At 41.3% G+C, this 25,186-nt stretch overlaps 1 protein-coding gene across 1 annotated transcript in view; it reads left to right on the top strand.

Moving 5' to 3' along the window:
- The window catches only part of tbx15 (T-box transcription factor 15), a 48,934-nt gene extending 25,811 nt beyond the window's left edge, over positions 1-23,123 (top strand). The window contains exons 4-8 of the mRNA XM_074657815.1: positions 1,371-1,542; positions 9,821-9,988; positions 10,508-10,572; positions 17,074-17,171; positions 21,327-23,123. Of these exons, the coding sequence (XP_074513916.1) occupies positions 1,371-1,542; positions 9,821-9,988; positions 10,508-10,572; positions 17,074-17,171; positions 21,327-22,153 (1,330 nt within the window). The 3' untranslated portion in view covers positions 22,154-23,123. The remainder of the gene's footprint in view (positions 1-1,370; positions 1,543-9,820; positions 9,989-10,507; positions 10,573-17,073; positions 17,172-21,326) is intronic.
- The last annotated feature ends 2,063 nt before the right edge of the window (positions 23,124-25,186 follow it).

The raw sequence follows: 25,186 nt of genomic DNA, 5'->3' as shown, positions 1-25,186 counted from the left end.
AGGACCAAATGAGAGTTTCTGTCCGTGTTTCAGGAGTGAGTGATGAGTTGGACGGAGCTCAGGGCCAGAACTAAACTCAAACAGCTGTTCTTCACACTCGCTCTCCTCCACTTATTCTCAACCTCGCTCTACCGCTCTCTGTTCCTCCCCGTCCTCCTCCTTCTCCACCTCCACCTCCACCTTTCTTTTATCTTTCTGTTCATCGACCGTCTCTCACTCATTCATCTCTTGATGACTTTCTTTATCTTGCTGCACTTTTTCTCTCCGTGCACTTCTTTCTTTTCTTCTTTGTTCCTTCCTTTCATTTCCTTTCCTTTCATTTTGTTTTGTTTCCTTTCCTTTTCTTTTCTTTTCCTGCCCTTTTCCTATCATTTCCTTTCCTTTCTTTTCCTTTCCTTTTTTCCTTTCTTTTCCTCTCCTTTCCTTTCCTTTCTCTTCTTTTCTTTTCTTCCCTTCCCTTTCCTTTCCTGTCCATTCCTTTCTTTCTTTCTTTCTCTTTCCTTTCCTTTCCTCCTCTCTTCTCCTTTCCTTTCTTTTCTTTTCTTTTCTTTTCTTTTCTTTTCTTTTCTTTCCTTTCCTTTCCTTTCCTTTCCTTTCCTTCCCTCTCCTTTCTTTTCTTGTTTTTAAGAAGTAGAGTGAAAGTCACTTTCTTTCTTTCTTGTGCGTCCCTGCTGTTTAACGGGTGGGACTCCCGCGAGTCGACGCCCCGAACTCTCACACAACATCATCAAATATTATGGCTCTGCTTGATTGAAAGTATGCCGCGGCGGAGAGAGTGTGACTGACTTGCAGCTGGTTGATGATTTTATGTTGCTCCTTTGTAGAAATTTCAAGCACAATGAAGAAACAACAGATGAGTCCTTAAAGCCGGTGTTGTGGCAACGTGGCCGAGTGTTTGGAGTTTGTTTTGCCAGCGGGAGTGAAAGAAAAAATCTGCGGCGTTCCAAACAGTCTTTGTAATAACTCGCTCAACCCTGAAGCAACCTCACAGACCCAAATGAGTTTTCAAAACAGGGAAGTGATGAGAGAATATTAGTCCTGCAGATTACACTACACTTATGTGGATTAAAACACGGTTAGAATCAGAAATCTGAGAGATATGTGTAGAGATGCAACGATTAATCAATCAGTTGTCAACTATTAAATTAATCACTAATTGATTAATCGGTTTGAGTCATTTTTTAAGAACCAGATTAATGATCTTCACTTCCTGTTCAATATAAAGCACAATTCATTATTAATTTATGGCCACATTTTCAGCATTCAGGTCCCAGATGCTGAACATCTACTATTTCTGTTGAGGATCATCTTTTTAAAAACAATGCATCTTTTCAATCAATACATTCTCGTTTCCCCGTCTTGTCCTCCAGGTACGTGTACCACAGCTCCAAGTGGATGGTGGCGGGAAACGCCGACTCCCCGGTGCCTCCGCGGGCCTACATCCACCCGGACTCTCTGGCCTCGGGAGACACCTGGATGAGGCAGGTGGTCAGCTTCGACAAGCTCAAACTCACCAACAATGAGCTGGACGACCAGGGACACGTAAGAGACCTCTTCTTCTTCTCTTTACCTTCACTACTGAACGCTGCACACATGAAGGATTTGTTATAGGAAACATTGCCGTGTTTGTATATGACTCAAGACCATATTTAGATATTTAGAGCATCATAAAAGACCTCTATATTAATGAGCAGGCTCTTCGTAGCTATACCTACGAAAAGTGATGCTCTGTAATTTGTGTATATCCCACAAAATCAATATGTAATCCACAAAATTGTGAGCCAAGAAGTATAATGAGCGACAAACGGCACATAGGTAGGAGGTCGGGGTGGATGAGTGGGTGAAAAACCTTTCACTCAGGAGGCCGCTGTTCATGTCTCGTGTTAAACCAGAAGTCAACGTTGATTTATTTGTCACGGAACTTCCGTACTTAAGTTACGCCACTTCCGTAGTTATTTTAACCCAAACCACGATCTTTTCCTAAACCTAACTAAGTAGTTTTGTTGCCTAAACCTAACCAAGTTTTTTCCTGTGAAGACGGAAGTTTATTTTGAAAAAACTGCATGCTGGTAATGAGCAGAAATCGACACGTGTTGCTGGACATTCGTAGGAAAACGCACAAAAAAATGAGGACTGACTTTTCGTAAGATATCATACGAACAAATGTATGAGTATATGTTGCATAATGAGAAATATGAGACTTCCCATGACACTCTTAACATACCTCACACCACAGGAATATCTGGAAAGATCATTAGAACCATCGAAAAATCTGGGCTTTGCTGACGATTGTTGGGAGGGGGAATCTGGCCCAAAAATTGATTCCCGTGTAGTATGTACCCGGCATAAGTTAAATACGTACGGAAACAGCGTAACTACAGAAAACAAGTCACAAACGTCACTAAAGTAACTTCAAAATAACTCAACAACACTTTGGGTCACGAACACCGGCCTCCTGGTCTAACGTCCTGTGTTTGTTGGACCCATCCACCTCCCGCCGTAAGCAGTCCCTCTAACTTTTTATTCTACGTCTCTAACTCGGAGCATAACAGATTTACGCAGATGCGACAGGGTTGGATATTTCCTACATGACCTGAAGGCAACACAAGGCAAAGGGAATCTTTCAAACAGGTTGATGCAGTTTAATATTTCATGTTTTAATGGTGATTTTGGGGGTTTTATGCAGCTCACAAATCACTTAAATTGAGCTCATTTTTCATAAACAGTTGCATCATGAACCGACAGATGAATCAGATCCGTATTTTATAAGGAACTCCGCGTTGGATCCTGTATCAAAGATGATCGCTATTTCAGCTGAAACTTTCTGGGTTTTAAATGTCCTCGTTGTGATTTATTAGCTTCATTTTTGTGCTTTTATACTTCATGTCCCTCCACGGTGCTGCAGACATGAACGCACCGTTGGAACTGGGAGATGTTTTTGACGCGTTTGCTTGAAAGGAAAGTTGACACGGTGCTTCACGGACTTCATGCTTTCATGAGTCGCCGAGCCATGAGAGTGATTTTCTGCGATACATGACGGTCCGCTCTCCCACACTTTTCTTTTTGAAGATGGTCCACCCCGACTGAGTATTATTAGGTTTGAGGAGTAGCGTGGAGAGATATTAGAGGTCTGGGATTTGAACCTGTGCCCTTGTTTTAATATATAATGTTCATTTCCTTCGTGGCTCTGCGGAGCGTTTAGTAATGAAACGGTTTCGTTAAAGGCACTTAATGATTGGATTTGATTTGTAGTTCGCTCCAGCAGCCACACCACCACCGAGCTAAAATTTAAGTCTGACCACAGTTGGCCTGATTTACGGCCTCGCCTGCAGCCAGTCAGTAACAGAGGTGGTGAGCTAAAGTAAGTCTCTTATTGGTTCTTGGCTGCTCTGAATGTGTAATGTGGCTTTCATAGGTGAAATATTTAACTGTAATGCAAAGAGTTAGACCACAATTTGTTTGATTTACGGCCGTCTTCATGTATAATCAGCAAGTGGGCAGCGAGCTAAAGTGAGTCCCTCATTTGCACTTTATACTTCTCCATAGTTAGAAATGGGTTTCATGGGAAAAAGGGGCAACAGAAGGTGGAAGAAAACTGTATTAGCTTTTGATTGTTAACTTTGATTGGCCCCTTATGTTTTAACCTACAGTGAAAGCTAAGAAAATACTCAGCTAATTATTAAAATCAGGTTTATAAAAAATAACAAAACTCTACAATAACTGGCGTTTTAGCGTTAGCAAGCTGAAGACCAAGTTCTTATTGTCAGGAGCTGCTGGAGATCACGTTGGAGTGAAAAAAGAAAATGACTTGAATTCATTAGGCAGGAAGAAACAACTCCATATGGTCAATAAAGTTGCCTAAGTGTGCTGGATGTGTTAGTCAACCCGTTCTCTTTCCCACCTCGTCAAATACCGATGCTTGGTCAGTGGCCAGGCTTTCGATTAACTCCAATATAAACCCATCCGCATCATTATCAGACGGTCAGAGCAACTGGTTCAGTATAAAAAGCGAGAAAGTATGTGTAGGACCGGCGGGAGGGGAGGTTGGATGGATTTTGTTTGTGTCCAGTGTGAAACCAATTCAACGTTGACTTGTTCACCTCGTTCGCAGGAAAAGGCGCATGAATGCAACAATAAAGCGCAAGGAATGTTGTGTACAATAAGAACGCCTTTCTTGCTTTTCGTTTATCATTTGTACGCCATGTAGTCTGTACTGAGTCCCATGTAAATATATCTGCGCAAATATGCTACGCTCAGAGCTAGTGACGTAGAATAAAAAGCCAGAAAGACCGCTTATGGTGGCCGGGAGGGCAGGTGGATGGGTCCAACAAACACAGGACTTTCAACCAGGAGACCGGTGTTTTGTTTTGCAAGTTACGTTACGTTTTTTCCGTATATATTTTACTTAATTTACGTACTTATTTTAAGCCCAACTATGACGTTTCTCCTAAATCTAACTAAATGGTTTTGTTGCCTAAACCCAACTGCAGACAGTACCGTCGGGGCGGCTGTAGAGCGGTCGTCCTTTAACCGAAAGGTTGGCGGTTCAAACCCCCGATTCCTACTGTCTGCATGTTGAAGTGAACTTGAATGAGACACTGAACCCCAAGTTGCTCCCTGGGTGCTTTACAGCCCCTCTTAAATGACATGCGACAAGCCTAAAATGCATCCTCATGACACGTGGAATGCCGTAATGTCGTGCTATTTATATGCCTTCCCGTTTAGGTTTTCTGCATAACTTGAGTACTTAACCAACGCCGGGTACATAAGTTATGTAACAAGCATTGTTATTTTAACCTTTTCCAAAACCTAACAAAGTAGTTTTGTTTCTTAAGTAAACCTAAAAACTAAATTGGGGTACCTACAGTGTCATAGTTTGTAGCGTGGGGCCGCTGACCAAGCGTCGGTATTTGCCGAGTTGAGACTGTTGTGTAAGTAGGCAGTTGTTTGCTCACACGTTAACAACCTTTAAAGCTCAAAGACACGGTGGCCGTCTGTGTATCTGTCTGCTTGTTTGGATGTTTTTCTGCCCCCTAGCGACCAGAAGTTGATTAATGCGGCTTTAAAGACAGCAAAACACATTTCAGCTCCCAGTCTCCATATAGTTCTTACTGGATTTAAACTATGAGGTAATGCTGCGTCGATAATGAGAACACATTGTGCTGCACTTAAGTGTCACAAAATATTTCGTCTCAAATGGCCGTTACATAAAAATAACACTAAACTTGTAATTTAAAAACCATAAAAATCTGAAAAATGGCGAAATTAAACCTCATAACTCAAAGCTCCCCTTCATCTGATCCCTTCTGCACAATATGTAAAGTTACTCAGTTTCATTGAGTCTTTTGTGGAAATTAAAGTGGACTGAATTAATATCAAACCCAGCAGCTCTTTTCTGATCGTCGTAACAGAAGAGGAGGATGGCTCGATGCCTCCCGTCAGGACTGTCCAGCTATTCTAGAGGCTTTGATAGCTGCATGAAGAGCTGCTACAAATCAATTTCCTCTCAGAGCGGCGATGCCAGATGATTAGAAAAGCGGCGTGGAGATGTTTCCAGTTGCGTTGGACAAAATGGCGGTGTGCAGTTGAGTGTAGTCGTCTGGCAGGTTCCTGCTGTGTCACAGCTCAGCAGATGATCCCATCAGCTCGGCGGTGACAAATGTAATAACATATGGATTGTTAGTGGGTGAGGGGAGGTCGTCTTTCCTCTCCTGCTGCTCACTTTAAGGCCTTTTGTCTTCCCTGGAGGGCGCTTAGAGGCCAAAGGAAATTAATTTCGGCGCTTCCTGTGTGGGGGGAAACCTCACCGCTCCTCGCTCATCCTCTCCGATCTTGCGGTGTCGTGAAATGTCTGCCTCATCAGAAACAGACAGCGTACATGTCGTGAATCATCAGACGTCACGGCGGCACAACAGAAGCAGAGAAAACAATATTTATAATGTCTGAGACGGAGCATCCAGACTGGTAAACGCTACTTTATAATATGGTGATGAGGTTTAAATGCTTTTGTTCAAAAATAAAACGCTTGTCATTCTACATTTAGTCTGTGAGCAAACAATAGTGTCTTTGCTCTCTCTTTTGGTGTAAAAAAAACAGAGAAAGTTGTGCTTGCACTCGACTTAGAAACCCTAAAATAGTATAGTTTAGTATTTTTTCTATTAACATTAAATGTGCATGACTAGATAAGGAACAATCAAATGTAAAGTTAGAAATAAAACATCCGATATAATAGTATAAATAGTATAATTCTCAAATGCAACTGGAAAAAGGCCACTTAAAAAATGAGTAAAAAACAATGAATATAAGGTGTTTTTACTTATAATAAGTAAAAACAATCTACAAATGCAACATGTGAAAATCCATTTGGTAAGATTTCTTGAAATAGGATGTAATATTTAGGTCTTTGCAGATAAACAGAGATCTTGAAATTAGCTGGGAAAACTCATTTTGAGCTATATTTCATGTGTCATATGGAGCTTTAACAAGATTTTCAAGATGTGTTGTCTGAAAAAAGTCCCTATACTCACTACTTACGTTAGTTGTGTTATGAGATAATTTGACTACTAATTAGACGATACGTTAATCATTATTATCCTGGCCAAAATAATTATAATTCAAAATATTATCCCAATATTCATATTGCAAAACATACTAGAATCACTTTACCTTACATTTTATTAAGAAACAAATATTTTCATTGCATCACAGACAGGACACACATTTTATTTGTGAAAAAATAAACAATTAAGCAATCTCTAATAAGCTAATCATAAATGCATAAATAAAAAAATAATACTATAATACAATAATAACAAGAAAAATAGTAACATTGTGTAAAATCACTATCCCAATAATCCGATAATGGAAATTCACCACGATCCACTTAATGTGTTTTTTATCGCAGTCCACGATAAAATCCTATATCGTCCTGTCCCTACTCCACATATTGATTAAACAGCCCGAACGTATATCAAAATAAAGAAGTTAAATACTTTATTTATATAGAAATATGACTTGTTTTTTCCTTAAAAATTAGTCAAAGCGATTAATCAATTATCAAAATAGATGTCGATTCATTTAATAATCGATTAATGGCTCAGAATTTAAAGAGAAAAGTTCAAAAGCAGCTTCTTTAACCAAACACTTGTGATCAACTGAATAACAATCGAGCAGCTTGATGTCGTTTGAAGACAGAGGTTCATCGTTCTGTAGAAGTCTTTGTGTTTGGGACGCCTCGTTGGCCGGCTGGACTCGTTAGCCTCGGGGGCTTCAGATCCGACTCACGCCGTCACTCCGGCCTGTCGTCTACTTCCTGTCTGTCCTCGCCGCCGGTCTGTGGGAAAAACTAATAAAACGCAAGAAGCGAGCCGGACCGGCCAAAACATTTCTCCTTTTGTTTCATAGCTGCTTTGTTGTTAATGATCCGTTGCATCGTGATGTATCAATGAAGGATTTTCTGCAGAGTCTGCTTTGAACATTTGTCTGTTTTTCTTCTAGTGTTTCACATGACAGCAGCATGTTGTAGCTCTGCTCATATCTACAGTCAGTACTGGTGACCTAAACACTAATTTATTTATTGCTTTGATGGCTGAAAGTGTTTTTAACCATGTTTGAAAATCCACTTAGGCCACTCCGTCGTGTAAAAATCTGCTTTATAAACAAAATGTGATTTGATTTGACTTTCTGGAGACACATCTGTTAACGTGGCGGACGCGTCCGTGTCTCTCGGGTTGTGAATGTCCAGATGATTTTTCAAAGGAACGTCATTTAATGAAAACATCACTTATTTAGCCTGATTGTATCTGAGCGTGAACAACTGTCAGCCGACGTCCTCTGGCTGCCCTCGCCGGCGTTTGTTCCCAGTTTGTTTTCCAGCTTTGACTTGACACCACCTCCGGCCGACTGGGGACTAGAAGCAGGACTCCTCTGGGCCGTGTGGGTTTCTGTGTCGATTTCGAAATCTCTATTGTTAAAACGTGACTGATTCAACCTGCATCCACGTCATGAAAGCTTTTCTATTCGCTGGTTTAACGCTCGTTGTCTGGTATTTAATTTTATTTAATTTTATTTAATTTTATTTAATTTTATTTAATTTTATTTTATTTTATTTAATTTTATTTTATTTTATTTTATTTTAGTTTAGTTTAGCTTAGTTTAATTTAGTTTGGTTTTAATTTTTTTATTCTTTTTCCCAACTTGTGGTTATTGAAATATGTTTAAAAAATATAAATAAATAAATAAAATAAAATAAAATGATGCATCCCCTCACTTGCACAATAAAATGATCACGGTGGAAACGACATAAAGAGACAAAAGAAGAAGAAAAAAATAATATATATATATATATATATATATATATATATATATATATTGTGCAAGTGAGGGGATGCACAATTTTTTATTTTATTATTTAAACATTTTTTCATGTGTTATGTTGAAATTAAGATAAATAAATAAAATATAATCGTGCATCCCCTCACTTACACATTAAAATGATCACGGTGGACAGGACATCAAGTGATCAAAAATCACAAACCTTTACTTCTGATACTTTAGTTCCTTAGTTTCCATTTTTATGCATTCATATTTATTATTATTATTATTATTATTATTATATTTTTTCTTTCTCCCAAGTTGTGGTTATTAAAATATGTTTTTAATGTATTTCTTGGGTTACTGCCCTCGTCAAAGATTGTATATACAGTATACTGTATTTGTGTTATATTAAAATAAAATAAAATATTAAAAGAATAAAAATAAAAAATAAATAAAGACACAGAAAAAAATCCCAAATTTTTACTTCTGAGCCACTTAAATTCTGTAGTTTCCATATTTAAAATGCTGTTTTACCAGTTGAAAGAACCCCGGCAGCAGGAAAACAAAACAACCCACAACTTTTGAAAGTTTTTCTTCCTTTTCTTGTAAAGCTGCAGCCTGGCAACATCTATTTATTCCGGAAAACACAATTTTGCACAACACCAGAGACATCAGAGACACCAGAGCACCGCCCACACAGTTTGATGGACAGGTGATGTCTGGGCAGATGGAGATAAAACATGTTATTTTATTTATTATTATAATGCATCTGTGTGTATCTCTGCTGCAGCCCAGTCATCATTAGTGTGTTTCTGATACTCGGAGCTGTTTCCTCCCTCAGAAATGACCCCCTCTGCCTGTTGCAACAGGGTTGAGGGGGGAGTTTGGCTCTGGGTCGGTTTTCTCACTCTCAGATTAATCAAGAGCAGACCGAGGCCCCGAGGCGAGGCTGGGGCCGACACCGTCTGACGCCTCCGCTCCGCTGTGAAATAATCCTCGGCCCTCCGGCGAGCGTCATCGCGGCGTGAACTCGGTTTCCGCTTCGTGTCACGTGGCCCTGATGGAGACGCTAATTGATGTTGCAAAGGACTTACATGTATTGTGTGTTCGCGGAGAGGAAAATTGAGGGCTTGAGGGTTTTTTGTTTTGGAAAGTTTCGAGGCTCACGTCATGTACGCACATACAGATTGGTGATACATCACTGAATTTATGAGGCCTTCAGACACCAAAGTCACTTCCTAACCAGTAATCCTTCACAACAACACTCTGGATCCTCACTGGAACCTGATCCAACACAAGTTTGACATCTGTTCCACATGTCTTGTCACTGTGTCATTAAATAAATATTAGCACTTTATTTCTTCTCTGGTTTCAGATTCATAAAAATTGAGAATGTGATGTTTGATTTTGCCTGCAAAGGGATAAAAGATACGTTCTCAATCTGGTGTCCGTCATCATTTTGTGCTTATTCTCACAAAGATCTTCTTCCCTTTCATGTTTCCAGATCATCCTCCACTCCATGCACAAGTATCAGCCTCGCGTTCACGTCATCAGGAAGGACTTCAGCAGCGAACTGTCTCAAAACAAGGCGGTGCCCAGCGGGGAGGGAGTCAAGACCTTCAGCTTCCCTGAGACCGTCTTCACCACCGTCACTGCCTACCAGAACCAACAGGTATGCAGCTCTCGTTTGAGTTTTCAGTCGCCCCACAGGTCTTGCAACCACAGGAATTATTGCAAATTCAAATAGTCCCTGCTAAATTTGCATTATTTTTTTAAATCCCTGCTTTTCCTGCAAAAAAATATGACATTTGGGAACACTTTTACAAACACTTTTATGAGCCAAAGTCAGATAAATACAGAGCCTCAGTCTCATCAATGTTTTATTATAACTGCATTATCTCTCTAGAACGTGTTCTCTCAGGTGTTGCTTCTCAAATTGACCAAAATTCAACCATTTCTACTTTAATTTCTACTTTAAATTTGGATTATGGAGCTTATTGCCAATACTACATTGCAAAGTAGGAACCCACTTCTAGATCGCTTAGAGAAAAAATTAACAGAAACAAAGAATGACCCACAATTTATTATGAAATAGCACAGAAACGTTGTCATATTTAAGTGTTTTTGGAAAGGCATTTTAAGCTCCAATAATCACATAAAGATCTCCTTTCCATGTTCTTGTCGTCTGCAGATCACCAGACTAAAGATCGACCGCAACCCGTTCGCCAAAGGATTCAGGGACTCTGGCAGAAACAGGTTCGTTATCATCACAACATCATGTTTACCAACAGTTACAGTATTTTATACGCTGCTCCTCACAAATCTGTGTGACCTTTAATATGGAAATAATGGTCTGAAGATAGCACCATATGTTGCTCCATATAAAACCAGCTGCAGCACAGACAGACAGATCTGACCTCTCTCTGTATTACTATCATCGTCTTGAGGTATTCTACATCATAAACTGACGTCATGCTCTAATTATATACCCCGAAGTCATGGTGTTTTTTTCACCCAGTGTGGTATAACGTGATGATTGTAGCCAGAAGAGGGTTTGCAGTTAACTTTGTTGATGTTGTTTTACTATCAACAGCCCACGCTGACCTGTCACAGCTCTTGTTTCTCTGTAGCTTCTCTTGCACCAACTTGTAGTCACATTTATAGTATATATTTCAGACCAGTCGCACTAAATGGCGTGTCATTTGTACGCCATGTAGTCTGTACTGACTGCAATGTAAACGCATTTGTGTAAATATGCTACGTTCAGAGCTCATGACGTAGAATAACAAGAGAGAGAGAGACAGCTTATTGTAGGCGGGTCCAACAAACACAGGACTTTCATCCAGTAGACCGATGTTCGTGTCCCAAAGTGTTGTTGAGTTATTTTGATGATACCTCAGTGACGTTTGGAGCATGTTTTCCGTGCTTAAGTGACGTTGTTTCTGCATGTAGTTTACTTAGTTTACACACTTATTTTAAGCCCAAGTTGTTTTGTCGCCTAAACTTAACTGCGGACGAAGTTTTGTTGTGTGGTGTAAAAATGACACTCGAAAAGGCTAAAATGCGTTATCATGACACGCAGAACATCCTTGTCATGTCGTGCCATTTATGAGTCTTCCTGTGAGATCAGGTTGCATATTTAGGAGCTGCTGCAGACTGAAATATAGCCATTAAAATGCTGTTGAAACAAGAGTTACATGTAACCGTCTAAAGACATGCATTTTCAACTGATTTTCGCCTACTTCAACTTAGACGTCTAGACATCTTTCAACCTGCAAATCCATGCTTAGTCATGAGTCATGTTTTTTATTACACACCATACAAGTCGCTGAAACCAGGAAATCATGCAGCATCGATCATTATACGACTCTTTAAGATATATTATATATCTGAGCCCTCCTCTTCCTGTCTCACACCATGTAGACATATAGACAGACAGACAGACGGGGCGTTGCACTGTTGCATCAGCTGTGTTGTCACTGCCGGTGTGCTGATGTCAGCCGGAGGGAGGGCTCCTATTGGCTGTCGACGCTGTGGCATCATAAATCATATTACTGATCATCACACACCTTTTGAGCCAGCTTATGATGTCTTTAAATATGTTTGATTTTGTCTTCCTTACTCGTCTTGTCCTGGAGTTTCCTCCTCTCTCTCTTCTTCCTTCCTCTCTACGTCTGTCTCTCCATTAATACGTCTCTCTTCCTCTTTCCTCTCTCCGTCTGTCTCTCCTCTCGATTAATTTGTCTCTCTTCCTCTTCCTCCTTCCTCTCTCCGTCTGTCTCTCCTCTCGATTAATTTGTCTCTCTTCCTTTTCCTCCTTCCTCTCTCCGTCTGTCTCTCCTCTCCCTTAATTCGTCCCTCTTCCTCCTTCCTCTCTCCGTCTGTCTCTCTTCCTCTCCGTCTCTGAATTATCATATACAACGTTTGTGGAGAGGAGGAGGAGGAGGAGGAAGAAGAGGGGTGTGTGTACCGAACCACCAGACCCCTCCACACACATGAAAGCAGCCCCCCCTCCATCTGGTCTGCATTATTGGCACACAGATATTTGAGACATCTTTTTCCGTTTTTCAAACAATAGGCTGTTTGATTTATGAACTGGCATCAGAATTTCATTGCAGAAAAGCTACAGATTAAAAGATAACGCAGAGTGAGATATTTGCCCGGAGAGAGAGAAAATTAATTTATCCTCACGTACGGGACTGTTCGGGATTCCTTCGCTTCAGTCGGCCGTGATGTTGGGATTCGTTCTGTTCAGATTCAAGTAGACACTTCAGACTTCCGTCACCTTAAACATCCGTTTCTTTGTGTCTGCAGCTGCTTTTTATCTTCATTCATTCATGAATATTGTTAGTGAGCTGCAGCTCTGACCTCTGACCTTCACACTGCTGCTTTTTGCTAATTATGGTGATTTAAGAGTTTAATCGGTCACACACTGTACTGGAGGTTACGCTGGATGTCTGCTGAACATTACATGTAACTGTAGCTTTTAATTCAGACACATTATTAGATTAGATTTCACACCACAGCTCGAAGTTTAGACCATGTGGTCCTGCGCCACATAAATGAATAGATTTATTTTTCCTTCCATGTGGGCTCAGATCCGATTTTTAATAATAAGAATAATGATAATCAATGACAAAAACAAGGCTTTCACCCAGAAGACCAGGAGGTGCATCCTGTGTGAAAACCAACAATGTGGAGTTGTCTTTGTTTCACTTTCACTTTTGAAACGTAGTTATTTTCAGCCAAAACATGTTTTTCCCTAAATAAATACGTGTTTTTGTTGCCTAAACCTAAAGAAGTTGTAGTTTTGTTGCCTAAACACGCTTTGTTGTTTGTTTTTCATGCAGTTTTACATGTTAGAATGTGTTGCTTTTTAAGTTTCACTTTCACTTTTACAACGTAGTAGACGCAGTAGGCCCCTTCTGACCCACATGTATGGTGGTTATAGCAACCGCCAACGCCTATCTAATGGCCTGATAACAATCAGACAATACAGACTTATCAAAAAGAGTCTTACAATATCGGCGAACATTTCAGAGATAAAGAGAAATTGTTGCTAATACCACTCACGGATACGGCTACGGTTGCTAAACTATTTGCAACATTTTCTCCCCATCCCTCTAACAGTTTAACCTTCTGCTACCTGCAAGATGCACAGAAAAAGGTCCTCTTGGAGACAGTGTTATACGTCACTGTTCTGCCGCCCTCCTGCTTTGTTTTTTGTCTGTCGTTGCCGGCTGCAGCAGTCAGATCCCGTAGGATCCCCAGCAGTCTTTTTTATGTCATGAGAACACAAGCAAATATTACAATTGCAAAACTGATAGGATAATTGTGTGAAGATATGTCAGCAGACAGGAGCCAAATGCCGAGGCTGATATGGAAAAATGAATAAAGGCGTGTAGGAGAAAGAACTCACTGAGCTCCATTTCTGATTTTAATATGAAGTGCTTTAAATTGAAATGCTCCATAGACGTTGTTTTGTAATCACACATCGGAGGTATTTAATACTGTTTTCATTCATTTTTCTTTTAGGGAGGTAAAAAAGTTACATGAAATATTTTTTTCCGTCCAGTCTGACAGCATCACATTCTCTCTCTCTATCTGCATATTCATTGAGATATTTAAAGCCAAGACTTTTTGGCTTCACTGTGAGATCAGACCAGATCAGATGAATCACTTTATACACATTTCTCTGCAACGTGCCAACATATCTGGCGTGTTTGGAAACTCTTCGTGTCTTGACTCAAGTGCAGTTTGGCACATTTGAACAGTGTTTGTTGTAATGACAGACACGCTGACTGGGATCAGAAAGGTCAAACGTAAAAAGAGGAAACATATCACGTTACAAAAAGTGAGCTCAGTGTACCAGATTATAATACCATTAGAATACAAATGTCTGAACTATGAGATTATCCAGTTTACCTCGATAAAGTTTCTGCAGTGAAGCAACACAAATTAAACAATTCATTTGAATATTTAATTACCTTGAAACAACGTAAATGTTGCTTGATAATTTATCTCAATTTAAAATGAATCATCCTATAATAAAAATATGTATCCCCATACGACGGTTTGAATAACTTACGAAAAGTTATTCCTCATTTTTTTGTGCATTTTTTATGAATGTCCAGCATCACATGTCAATTTCCACTTGTTACATGCATGCAGATTTTCAAAATAAACTTCCGTCTTCACGGGAAACAACTTGGTTAGGTTAAGGTTGTTAGGTTCAACAAAAATATTTAGTTAGGGCCTGATTGAAATAGTGTGACCTTCTTGAATTGCTCTTTTTTGCTCTAGATGGTTTGTTCCACAGAACAATCTGAGAAGCCATCATTTGAAATTGATTGGAAAAGGGCAGGCACTTTCAAAAAAATACCTGGCAGGTGATTGGATAAACCATCTGTCAATCAAACTAATGAAAGCAGAACTAACTGAAGGCAAAAACAACCGTTCTTTGCTCTTCTTTCATTGAAGAAATACTCTCCAGTTCTGTTGCTAAAGCAGCATCTACGCTAACCTCTTCAGGAGACGCCGTTGTTGTTTAGAACCAACAGTCGCCTCTCCGTGTCACGCTATGATCTCACCGGGTCTCAATCAGCTAACTCTGCACAAGTTGAAGACAGCTGCAAATAAAAGTGTTGCAAACAAGAAGCAGCAAACATTAAAACAGGTGTGACATCTTTTGTTTTTGTTGCCGTGCCAGACGCGTCTGTTAAACATTAAACTCAGTTTATATTAATATCGGATATGAGCGACATTAACAGTCATCAGAAACAGCTAAGACGCTTTTCTTTGGATTATATCGGTGGAGTGACTGCAGAGTGAACGCAGCCTGTTTCCTGTGGAACACGACCAACTAATTCCACATCGAGGGGGAAATTTTAAATTAATAGAAAAGGGCAAAGCTGCACTGCTAATTCTCAAATTAAGCACCGGCTTGTTTTCCTGTTTCTGACGTTCTTAATGGCGTCTTAATATAGAACTCAGGTGTGTCTGGTGACCGGGCTTTATGGCCTGTAGCGGCTCATTTTGTTGGTCCGGTGTGACTGTATGAATGAGTGCAGTGATGGCGAGGGCCCCGGCCCGATTAGCATGGCGCACTAACGAGCTGCCAGGGCCGGGGAGTTAGTGGCCCTAAAATAACACGGCGAGCGGCGACGGGCGCTGCTTTCCCTGGGACGGGGGCCGAGCGGCGTGCGGGGAAGTAAATCAAGCAGGAAGGAGAACCGTGTACAAGATTCAAGATGAAACGTCACCCAGATTTATGTGCTCAGTAAAAACCTGCTCCTTTTTAATGGCTCCAGTTTCCTCCAAGCACGACTCCAGTTTCTCCCTCCCTCTCTCCACCCTCCTCCTCTGTCTCTCTCTTTCATTCACACACACATTAGTATTAACTAATATCACTTCCCCTCTCTGTTTCTCTCAATATATTTCCTCCTACTCACTAATGGTCTCTCCGTCTATCACTCATATCCACCCACACATGCGCTGGTCATAAATTTTATGACTTAAAAGTTAAAAATACCTTTTATTTACATGGCACTGTTTCAAAAACAACGTTATTATAAAGTATAGTACAGTTGGTAATCTTCTTTAAAAGCATTTTTTGTTATATTAGTTGAAATTGTCATTACATCCCGACAGCTATCAATAAATCAAATCCTTTGACAAAAAAAGGAACTAAATCTTTGGCTGTCGCTGGACTGTAATAAACCCGCCCAATAGCAAGCTAGTGAGTACTAACAATAGCCATGTTCATTGTTTACGTTCATTATGATCATTTTCAGGGAGTGGCTGTCAGTTTTAATAATAATAATAATAATACATTTTATTTATAGAGCGCTTTTCATGAAACTCAAAGACACGTTACACAGTTAAAATGATCATAAATAACAACATCATTATATATAAAACACAGAGATGAGGACTTACGTCACACTTAAGTTGCACCTACAGTGACTTGAGACTCGACTTGGACTTGCAAAAAATGACTTGTGAGCATCTCTAGGTTTAAGAGTCCAGAGGGATGTGTTAATTTACAGCCGATAATTAACTGTCATTAGTTGGAGACACCGTGTAATTATACAATACGGTTGTACTCTAACTGAAAAATAGGTTACGGTTATTATTGCATGCCTAATAAAGTTAGCAATATTTTCCTATTACCCTGAGTAATTTTCCATTTTTAGGTGCAAAATACAGTTGTTAAACTTTAAAGGAAAGTTTTTATTGTGTTTTTCATATTGCATTGCAAATGTCCTATTTAAAGTGTTCATATAGCAAACAGCTAATCAAAGGAGTGATGATACAGTGCATGCTTTGAAATCCTATGCTGTGTTTGAAGCAGACCGGATGCAGCAAATGACAGAACGTTCATTAAAACCATAAGAGACTTGAGACTTGACTTGGACTTGCAAGAAAATGTACGTGAGAGCATGTCTGGAGCTCCCCAGCTGAGGGATCTGGACCACCCTAGTCATGAGGCGAGAGTTTGAAACAACTCGTCGTGCCTCGTTGGTCAGAAGAGCTCCCGCAGTGATCAGGCTTGAGGGGAATTATCTGATCATAGATGTAAGAGAGAGAGTCTTTGACCATGTGAGGCTTAAAAAACAAGCAATAAAATGTTAAAATTCCCCACCAAGCTCTCTCTCTTTGTTCATGTCATCTGGTCAACACTCACATGCAGAGATCGTTATTGTTCTTTCTTTTTAAATTCTGAAATCTCTCTCTCTGTGTGTGTCTGTTTGTCAGGACCGGCCTGGAGGCGATCATGGAGACCTATGCTTTCTGGAGACCTCCTGTTAGGACCCTCACGTTCGAAGACTTCACCAACATGCAGAAACAGCAAGGTATGTGGATACTCATTCTCTCTCTGTATACAAGAGAAAACAACACAATGTGCCTCTTGAAAATCCCCCCTCAGTATATCTTATCTACTTCTAATTCAATGTCCTCCTATAGGATTTCGTGTATATAGATATAGAGATTTAGTGTAGAACAGTAACAGAAAAAATATTTTTAGCAAGCTTAAAAAGTTGAGCAAAGTCCATTTCTACTTCTACTTCTCGCTAGAAAGAATCCCTCGTCTTATTTTGAAGGACTGACATCCAAAGCTGATGATTTGACCTCCACCTGACGACACCCAAAATAAATGATTCCAGATATGCTAACAGAGCATTTGTTAGAGAGTTAAAGGGACTATTTGTAACTTTCAGAAATGCTTGTTAACAGCGACACCTGTGGTCGTTAAGTCAACGAAAGTCAGCGTCATGCTCGCGCTTGCTCGCTCTAAATAGAAATGAACGAGCATCGCTCAAACAGTGAGGCGACACACGTCAGCTAAAACCACAATATCACTCTATATTTCACCTGCTTGGCAGTAATGTTAGCTGACCAGACGAAGGTCTCTCCATGAACATGATTTAGATCTGATCCTAGTGTTGGCTTTTCCTGCTTCAGCCTCCGAAGACGCGCAAGAACGCGCACGCTGTGTGAGTGAAGGCAAGCAGGCAGAGACTCCAGCCACACGCGACCCGGTGGATTTATACGTGTAAGAAGTTACAAACAGTCCCTTTAAAAAGCTTTTTTATGGTAGATTTTGTCTCGCTTAATGTCGGAGACCTGAACATTTTCTCCTCAGACATATCAGAGCCCACTGACCCAATTAGATCAGCTTTTTACCCTCCAAACAACTCGTGGGAGAATCTTCACTCTTGGGTTGAAGCACCGTCTGCTCTTGACATGAAGAGATGAATGTGAACTAAAAACCATGATTAGTAGGGCTGTCGTCGATCAGAGAAATTCTTGACTGACTAACTCTCACACGATTTTGTCGACTAATCGATTAGTTGATTTAATCGACAGATCTGTTAAACTGAGTTTCTCCAGTCACACAAAAGCACCACTTTAAATCTGTTGTTTACCAGAGATGTGCTCATACGTTTCTTAGAAAAAAGTCATTCAGGATGACAGAAGCATAAAAAACAGCTATTCAACTAAAAGGGGGCAGCCCTGGATCTGTTCCAGTGTTCTGGATAATAGAGAAATTAAACTATTCCTCATTTTAAATGTGATCTGAATCCTTGGAAACCACTTTGAGAACCAGTGGCGTTAATGCACTTTTATAACGTTAAATACCACTCTCAATTAGATGTGAATGTGTCATCAGCGTGTTGGCACAAAACAATTGATGGTTATTATTGTGATTCATTATCACAGCAACAATTATTTCAGATTACCAAGAAGATAATCCATCTTTTAATCATCATATTGAGTGTCTTACTCAGGGTTTACGTTAAATTTCTATTATAGAAACAAATGATTGCAATTGATTATGGTGATATTTTATATTTTCATGCAAGTTAATCTTCTTTAAAACTGTTACATTCAGTTTATCATGCTGCGTTAAGATTTGGGTTTCTGCACACATCATTGCAGTTTGTGTTCTTTATATAATGGTAGAGTGGAACATTTGTACATTTTCTGTATAAGAGGCCGTATTACATGAACCAGCTCCTTTTTCTACTGACGCCAAAAACAGTAGCTGCAACCTCCGTCCACGCAAACAAATTATCAGTCGTTACTAGAACCTGTCCCGTTTTTAGTGACGTTTTTGGACCCTCGTCTTAGTGGGAGCTTTTTAACCTTTTTACAGTTTAGTTTTTAGGTCTGTTATTTTGTATTTTTATGTGTGTAAAACTTCTAAGCTGCCATCTTGGCCCGGACCCCCTTGAAAATGAGATTCACAATCTCAGTGGGATTATCCTGGCTAAATAAAACATAAATATGGTATAATTAGCTGTTAATTAAGCAACATCTGTTTTAACTGCATATATATATAACTGTGTCTAAAACTGAGAGTAGTGCACGATGACTTTGGAGCGTGCTGTCCCAACCTGAACTCTCTCTCTCTGCATACTTTCCCTGCATATATCACCACACACCACATCAGCTATGGTCGTCCTTTATGTGAGCTGCTCCCCCTGGCAGCTCCGGCAGGCGTCTGCTGAACTTTTCACATCACGCTGCAGCCCTCCAAAATAAAATCGTTAAACGAACCCTGTGGCTTTTGGAACGGCTCCGGCGACACGAGTCAGCGTCAGCCGTGGGGCCGCCTCCCTTTGTCCCGGCTCCAGGGCCTCCGGCGCAAGGTCTTAGTCACGGCTCATACCGAGGGCCACGCCGCCGCCGCTGCTGCCGCCGCTTTTTTAAAAGCAACCGAGCCTCTCCCGGTTACCTCTGGAGGTCAGCATGACGTGACGCTTTTTTTGTCTGAGCGGGCGGACATGTGTTTGTTATCATTAAACTCCTCCAAAGTGATTAGGATTTAATCACCGCCTGTGAACCCTGTATGTGTGTGTCTTTGCCCTTATGGCACCAGACACCCTTTTCCCTTCATGTAATCAACTGTTCCCCCTCGGCGCTGAAGCACCTCGAGCCCTTCTAACCAGAGGAAAACATGACATCACCAAACTATCGTCCGCCTCGCTCTTTTTCCTCATATATGTCTACCTTTCTACCCCCCCCACCCTCCCCTTTCAGAGCACTGCAGCGATATTATCGAAGGCATATGGTGCAAAATCAGAACCCCAGCCAAGCGAGTCCTGGATTATTTAGTTCTGCCTCCTCCTCATTCCGGGTTCAAACTGAATTTCTCCAACAGCAAGATGAACCAGAGCCAAATTCTCATTAATAGAGAAATATGCTATCATTTCACTGTGAAAGGCCCCACTCACTGGATACTAAAAGGACTTGGGGTGTGGGGGCAGCTCTGTTGACCAGACTCGGTCCAAACTGAATCCATATTTATCTCCACATACCAGCGGTGTATATTTTTTACGATACGGTTCTGGATCTAGAGGGTTTCAAAGACTGTAATTAGTCCGAGAGGTCGGAGTCTGAAAACGTCCACGTGGATCAACGAGGTTGTAAATTGGCAACAGGTGAATTCATAGTGTAGCTAAGTCTGACTCAGTGCATGCTGGGAAATGCTCCCCAGGGCCAGCCCTAGGCAAAATTCAGATTTGGAGCCCCCCATAGGCGCCATAGGAGGCGGCGGCGCTCTAGGGTTAGCGTTCTGGGGGGTTGAACTCTCGTTACTTGCCTCGTAAACATTAACACACATCACAATGGTTTTAAGACAAAAAAATTCATTTTTATTTTCATAAATAACTGTATTTATCATAATTAGGGAAGTCGGTCGATTAAAATAGTTAATCACAATTAATTGCACATTTTTATCTGTTCAAAATGTACCTTAAAGGGAGATTTGTCAAGTATTTAATCCTCTTATCAACATGGGAGTGGACAAATATGCTGCTTTATGCAAATATATGTATATATTTATTATTGTAAATCAATTAACAACACAAAACAATGACAGATATTGTCCAGAACCCTCACAGGTACTGCATTTAGCATTAAACAATATGCTCCAATCATAACATGGCAAACTGCAGCCCAACAGGCAACAACAGCTGTCAGTGTGTCAGTGTGCTGACTTGACTATGACTTGCCCCAAACTGCATGTGATTATCATAAAGTGGGCATGTCTGTAAATGGGAGACTCGTGGGTACCCATAGAACCCATTTACATTCACACATCTGGAGGTCAGAGGTCAAGGGACCCCTTTGAAAATGGCCATGACAGTTTTTCCCTCGCCAAAATTTATTGCAAGTTTGGAGCTGAGCCCGCTCCGACCTCTGAAAGTTTGGCGACCCTTTGGATTTGCGTATACACGTCCAAAGAATGCTCCTAAAACCTGAATAATATCGGCATATCCCACATGTCTTAATCTGAAAATGCTCCATTCAGAATAATTCAGAATATTCAAACAGAATATGTTGTTTACATGACCCGTATGACTCCTCTTGATCCTGACCAAAGTCTCTGAGTATTATGTGTATTTTATCACTGACTCAACTGGTTGTTTTTATTTTTCCGTTTTATATAAATATATTATATTACCTGTATTTCACCGTCTCTGTATCTGTGTGTTTTCCAGGTGGCAGTACAGGAACGTCTCCCACCACCTCCAGCACAGGAACCCCGTCCCCCTCTGGAGCGGCTCACCTCCTGTCTCCCTCCTGCTCCCCTCCCACCTTCCACCTCGCCCCCAACACCTTCAATGTGGGCTGCAGGGAAAGCCAGCTGTGCAACCTGGGCCTGTCCGAGTACCCGGCCTGCGCCCGCAGCAACATGGCGGCCCTGCAGGGCTACGGCGGCCTGGCCGACAGCTCCTACGGACGCCTCCAGGCCGCGGGGGGCGCCGTGGGGTCTGGTCAGACCTCTGAATCCTTCCTGCCGCAGAGGACTTCCTCCTTGATTGCCGCGGGCATGCAGGGCAGCGCTCATGCCTCGCTGACAGGCGGCGGTGGTGGCGGCTCTGGAGGAAAAATGGATGCCTACGGCGGTCAGCTCGGCTCCTTCCCAGCCTCGCAGCTTCAGTACGTGATGCAAGCCGGCGGCGGCTCTGGCTCCGGCTCGTCCTCTTCATCCGGCTCCTCCCCGTCTTCCGCCCACATGTTCAGCGGGAGCCACCACCACGTGCAGCAGGGCTCCTACAACGCCTTCTCCCTGCACAACCCTTACAACCTGTACGGATACAACTTCCCCACCTCCCCTCGCCTGGCCGCCAGCCCCGAGAAGCCCCAGGGAGGGTTGCTCTGCTCCTCGTCTCCCGCCGGGGCCTTCGCCGAGCGCCAGTACCTGTCCAACGGAAGCATGGACATGCACATGATCGGCAACACCGGCGGCGGCCAGCAGGGCGGCGGCTCCTGCGACGGACGCCAGTACGGCTCCTCCTCTCAGATGTCCATGCACATGGTGTAGAAACAGTCCGCCATGTTTCTGAGAAGCAAATCTTCTAATCTATGAACCCGGTGTGGCGTTGATGTTGAACCGCTGTTTTTACCTTTCAGAAAAGGATACGTGTTTTTTAAAGACACTCCACCACATACAGCATTATAAAGGGAGTCAGAACTATTATTTAATTATCTTTGTATTAATGAAGCGATAATTGGGACGACTCTCTTTCTGTTTCTAACAGGAAACAGACTCAACAGATTGTAATACGAAGCTCAGAAGGGATTGTGAATCTGTTATGGTGCAATAGTAGCAACACTCAAGTGACTCATTCTTGATTTTATTTTTCGGGACTCAAAAGGCCGTGACGTCATGTAACCAAAGAATCTTCACTGTGATCCAGAAGTTTGTTTTACTTCACGCAGCACTTGTGCCGAATCCTTTTTAGCGATGTCAAGATTCGGCATCACGGTCTGACTGGAACGAAACAACTGGAGAAGATCACTGAATGACCCGCTGCTCCACACACACACGCAGGAGATGAAGTATCTGGACGCCGCGGGGTGAAAACGACACGCTAAAAAAAGAGCTGCAGGTCGAGTTCACCTGAAAACTCCCAGCAGGCGTCAGGACTCCATCGACCCTCACAGACTGGAATGGCTTCACTATTTTCGAGTGGATTATGTTGTTTTTGTTTTTTTTAGCATATATATAAAAAGATGGCGAATGCAATCAATAACATAAGCTTAAAAGTTGTTGTGTGAAAAGTTATAAAAAAGAAGCAATAGCAAAACAGAGTAATTAAAGTATGTTTTGGTGTGTTGTTGTAGAGATGTGTATTTAAGTGCTGAGCAATATAACACTTTTACAGGCCAATCTGTTATAAAAAAGAAATGTGTGAAAAAAAGGGAAAGTAATTCTTTTTGAGGCATTTTTAAAAAATGTAAATACAGGTGCCAAGCACGTAAAAAGCTCAATAAACGTTTTAATTCATGTACATTGTTTTCGATTTTTTATTCTCTCCTTGTTAGCAGCAGGAAACATTATTATTCTGCAAAAATGATGTGTTTTCTCAACATGAGTCGCTCATAAAAAATAATTTGGAGCACATAAGGACAAGCAGTGTTTACTGTAAGCAACAAAATAATGATACTGGACTATTCACCTTATTCTTTGCCTGAACTAGGGTTCATCTGCGTTGTGTTATGTTGTTCTCACTTCAGTTTAGAGCAGAAGTGCCATTATTTAGCTTAGCGTCGCCCGTCACCAGTGTTAATACATCCACGGTTATCCACTTTTACATGCCAGAAAGCTGTTTTTAAGTCTTAAAAAAAGCTGTTGTGAAGTTTTAATGTATTTTTCAGGCGAGAAAGTAACATTTAGATTTCCAATATGGGATCAGTTTAACCAAATAAATTTGGAAATTTGTGCCGACATTTTGGGAGCTGTGATGGAGCTGCTGACTGTGTGAGACCAGCCGGTCAGCGTACAAACGTTTTTGTAATTACTCTCACTGCTAGAAGGCGTGTATAATAATAAAGTGAAATTAAATCAAGAACCACCAATTTGGCGATAATGGCTATAAATAGCTATTTATAAGTATTTATAGGCTATAAAGAGCTTTGTAGCCACTAGCTAGCTAGATCGTTATCTATGAATTGTTAGTGGCTATAGGCTATTTATAGCTTGCAATTTGGCGATAGAACTATCTAGCTAGCTAGTGCTAGATAGGTATTTATAACTAGCAATTTGTAGCTGCTTGATAGCACTGTTGGCGCTAAATCGGAAGAACGAACACAATAGCGTTTTTCACAGAAGTGAAAAAATGGGCGGGGCAGCATAAAGTGAGTAGACCATATATATATCAAAAAGTCAAAATCGATTGTTTGTTCCATTGCAACTTCAGCGACCAGCAGCAGAGCTACGCTTTCGCCATTTTGGACTGAAAGCGACGACCGGACGCCAGTAAAACGTTCACCTACCAAAGTAAAACAAAATTATTTCTATTCTATTGTCATATTCTATAAATGGCTTCATTGAACAATGAAATATTGTAAATATAATGAGCGTTTTCAGTCCAAAATGGCGGCAGCGGCAAACGCCAGAGTTTCGTGTCTTTGCTTCTCGTGTCTTTGGTGAACATTACACAACTATTTACTGATTAACTATTGGAAACAACTGGTGAATTATCATTTTAAAAACAGTTTGTAAGTGTGGGAGTTGGCTCAGCAGTCAGTCGCAGCCTCTCGACTACAATAACAACCAATGACATGATTATTAATCACACGAGAGAGCGCGCTTATAAAACACACACATGTGCTCTGCACCACATCAAACGCTGATGCAATGCATCGATCATAAACCAAACTGGAAGAGAAAAAAAAGACCCCCCCCCACCAAAAAAAAAAAAGACAAATTTTCTCCCTGCTGGTTCTGTTTATTACGAGAATGAAGAATAAATCTCTTGTGCCAACTGCACTCCATGCACATAAATATGGCACCTGTTTAAAGAGACAGAGAAATCCCCCTTGTAATCATTTGGAGAGAGGGGAAAACATGCAGCATTTAGGATCATTCCTGCTGCAGCTTTGTGGTTCCCCTCTTGTTACAGACTCCGGGGGGGTTTAGCCGGGGGCCAATCAGCGCCCATTACACGCATGTCTTCTGAGCGGCTCTCCCCAATCACTTCCTATCAGGCGCACGGCTCCAGCCATGAAATATCATATCTGAACCATCATCAGAAAGTGAAGGGGGGGTTGCAGCAGGACCGTGGAGACAGCGACCCACTATTAGAAACACCTGTTTTTCCAAGCATGACTTCAAATAATGAGCAGGGTGATGTACCGGAGAGAAGCGCATGATTTCATAATTTGGCTCCGCTCCATCTATCTGGACATTATTTTCCAATAATTATTCACGTTATTTGTCTGATATACACCCCGTCTCTTGTTCCCCCCCCTCCGTCTTCACCGCAGGTTTACCTCGAGGCCTGTTAAATTAGGAGATGTATTTGTAAAGAGGGCAGAGCAGCAGCATGACATAATGCACAGCAGGTCTGTT

Source organism: Sebastes fasciatus, chromosome 14 (genome assembly GCF_043250625.1).
Source record: "Sebastes fasciatus isolate fSebFas1 chromosome 14, fSebFas1.pri, whole genome shotgun sequence".
NCBI classification, from domain to species: Eukaryota; Metazoa; Chordata; class Actinopteri; order Perciformes; family Sebastidae; genus Sebastes; species Sebastes fasciatus.
The sequence above is the reverse complement of the archived record's forward strand: the minus strand, read 5'-3'. Positions and strand labels throughout refer to the sequence as shown.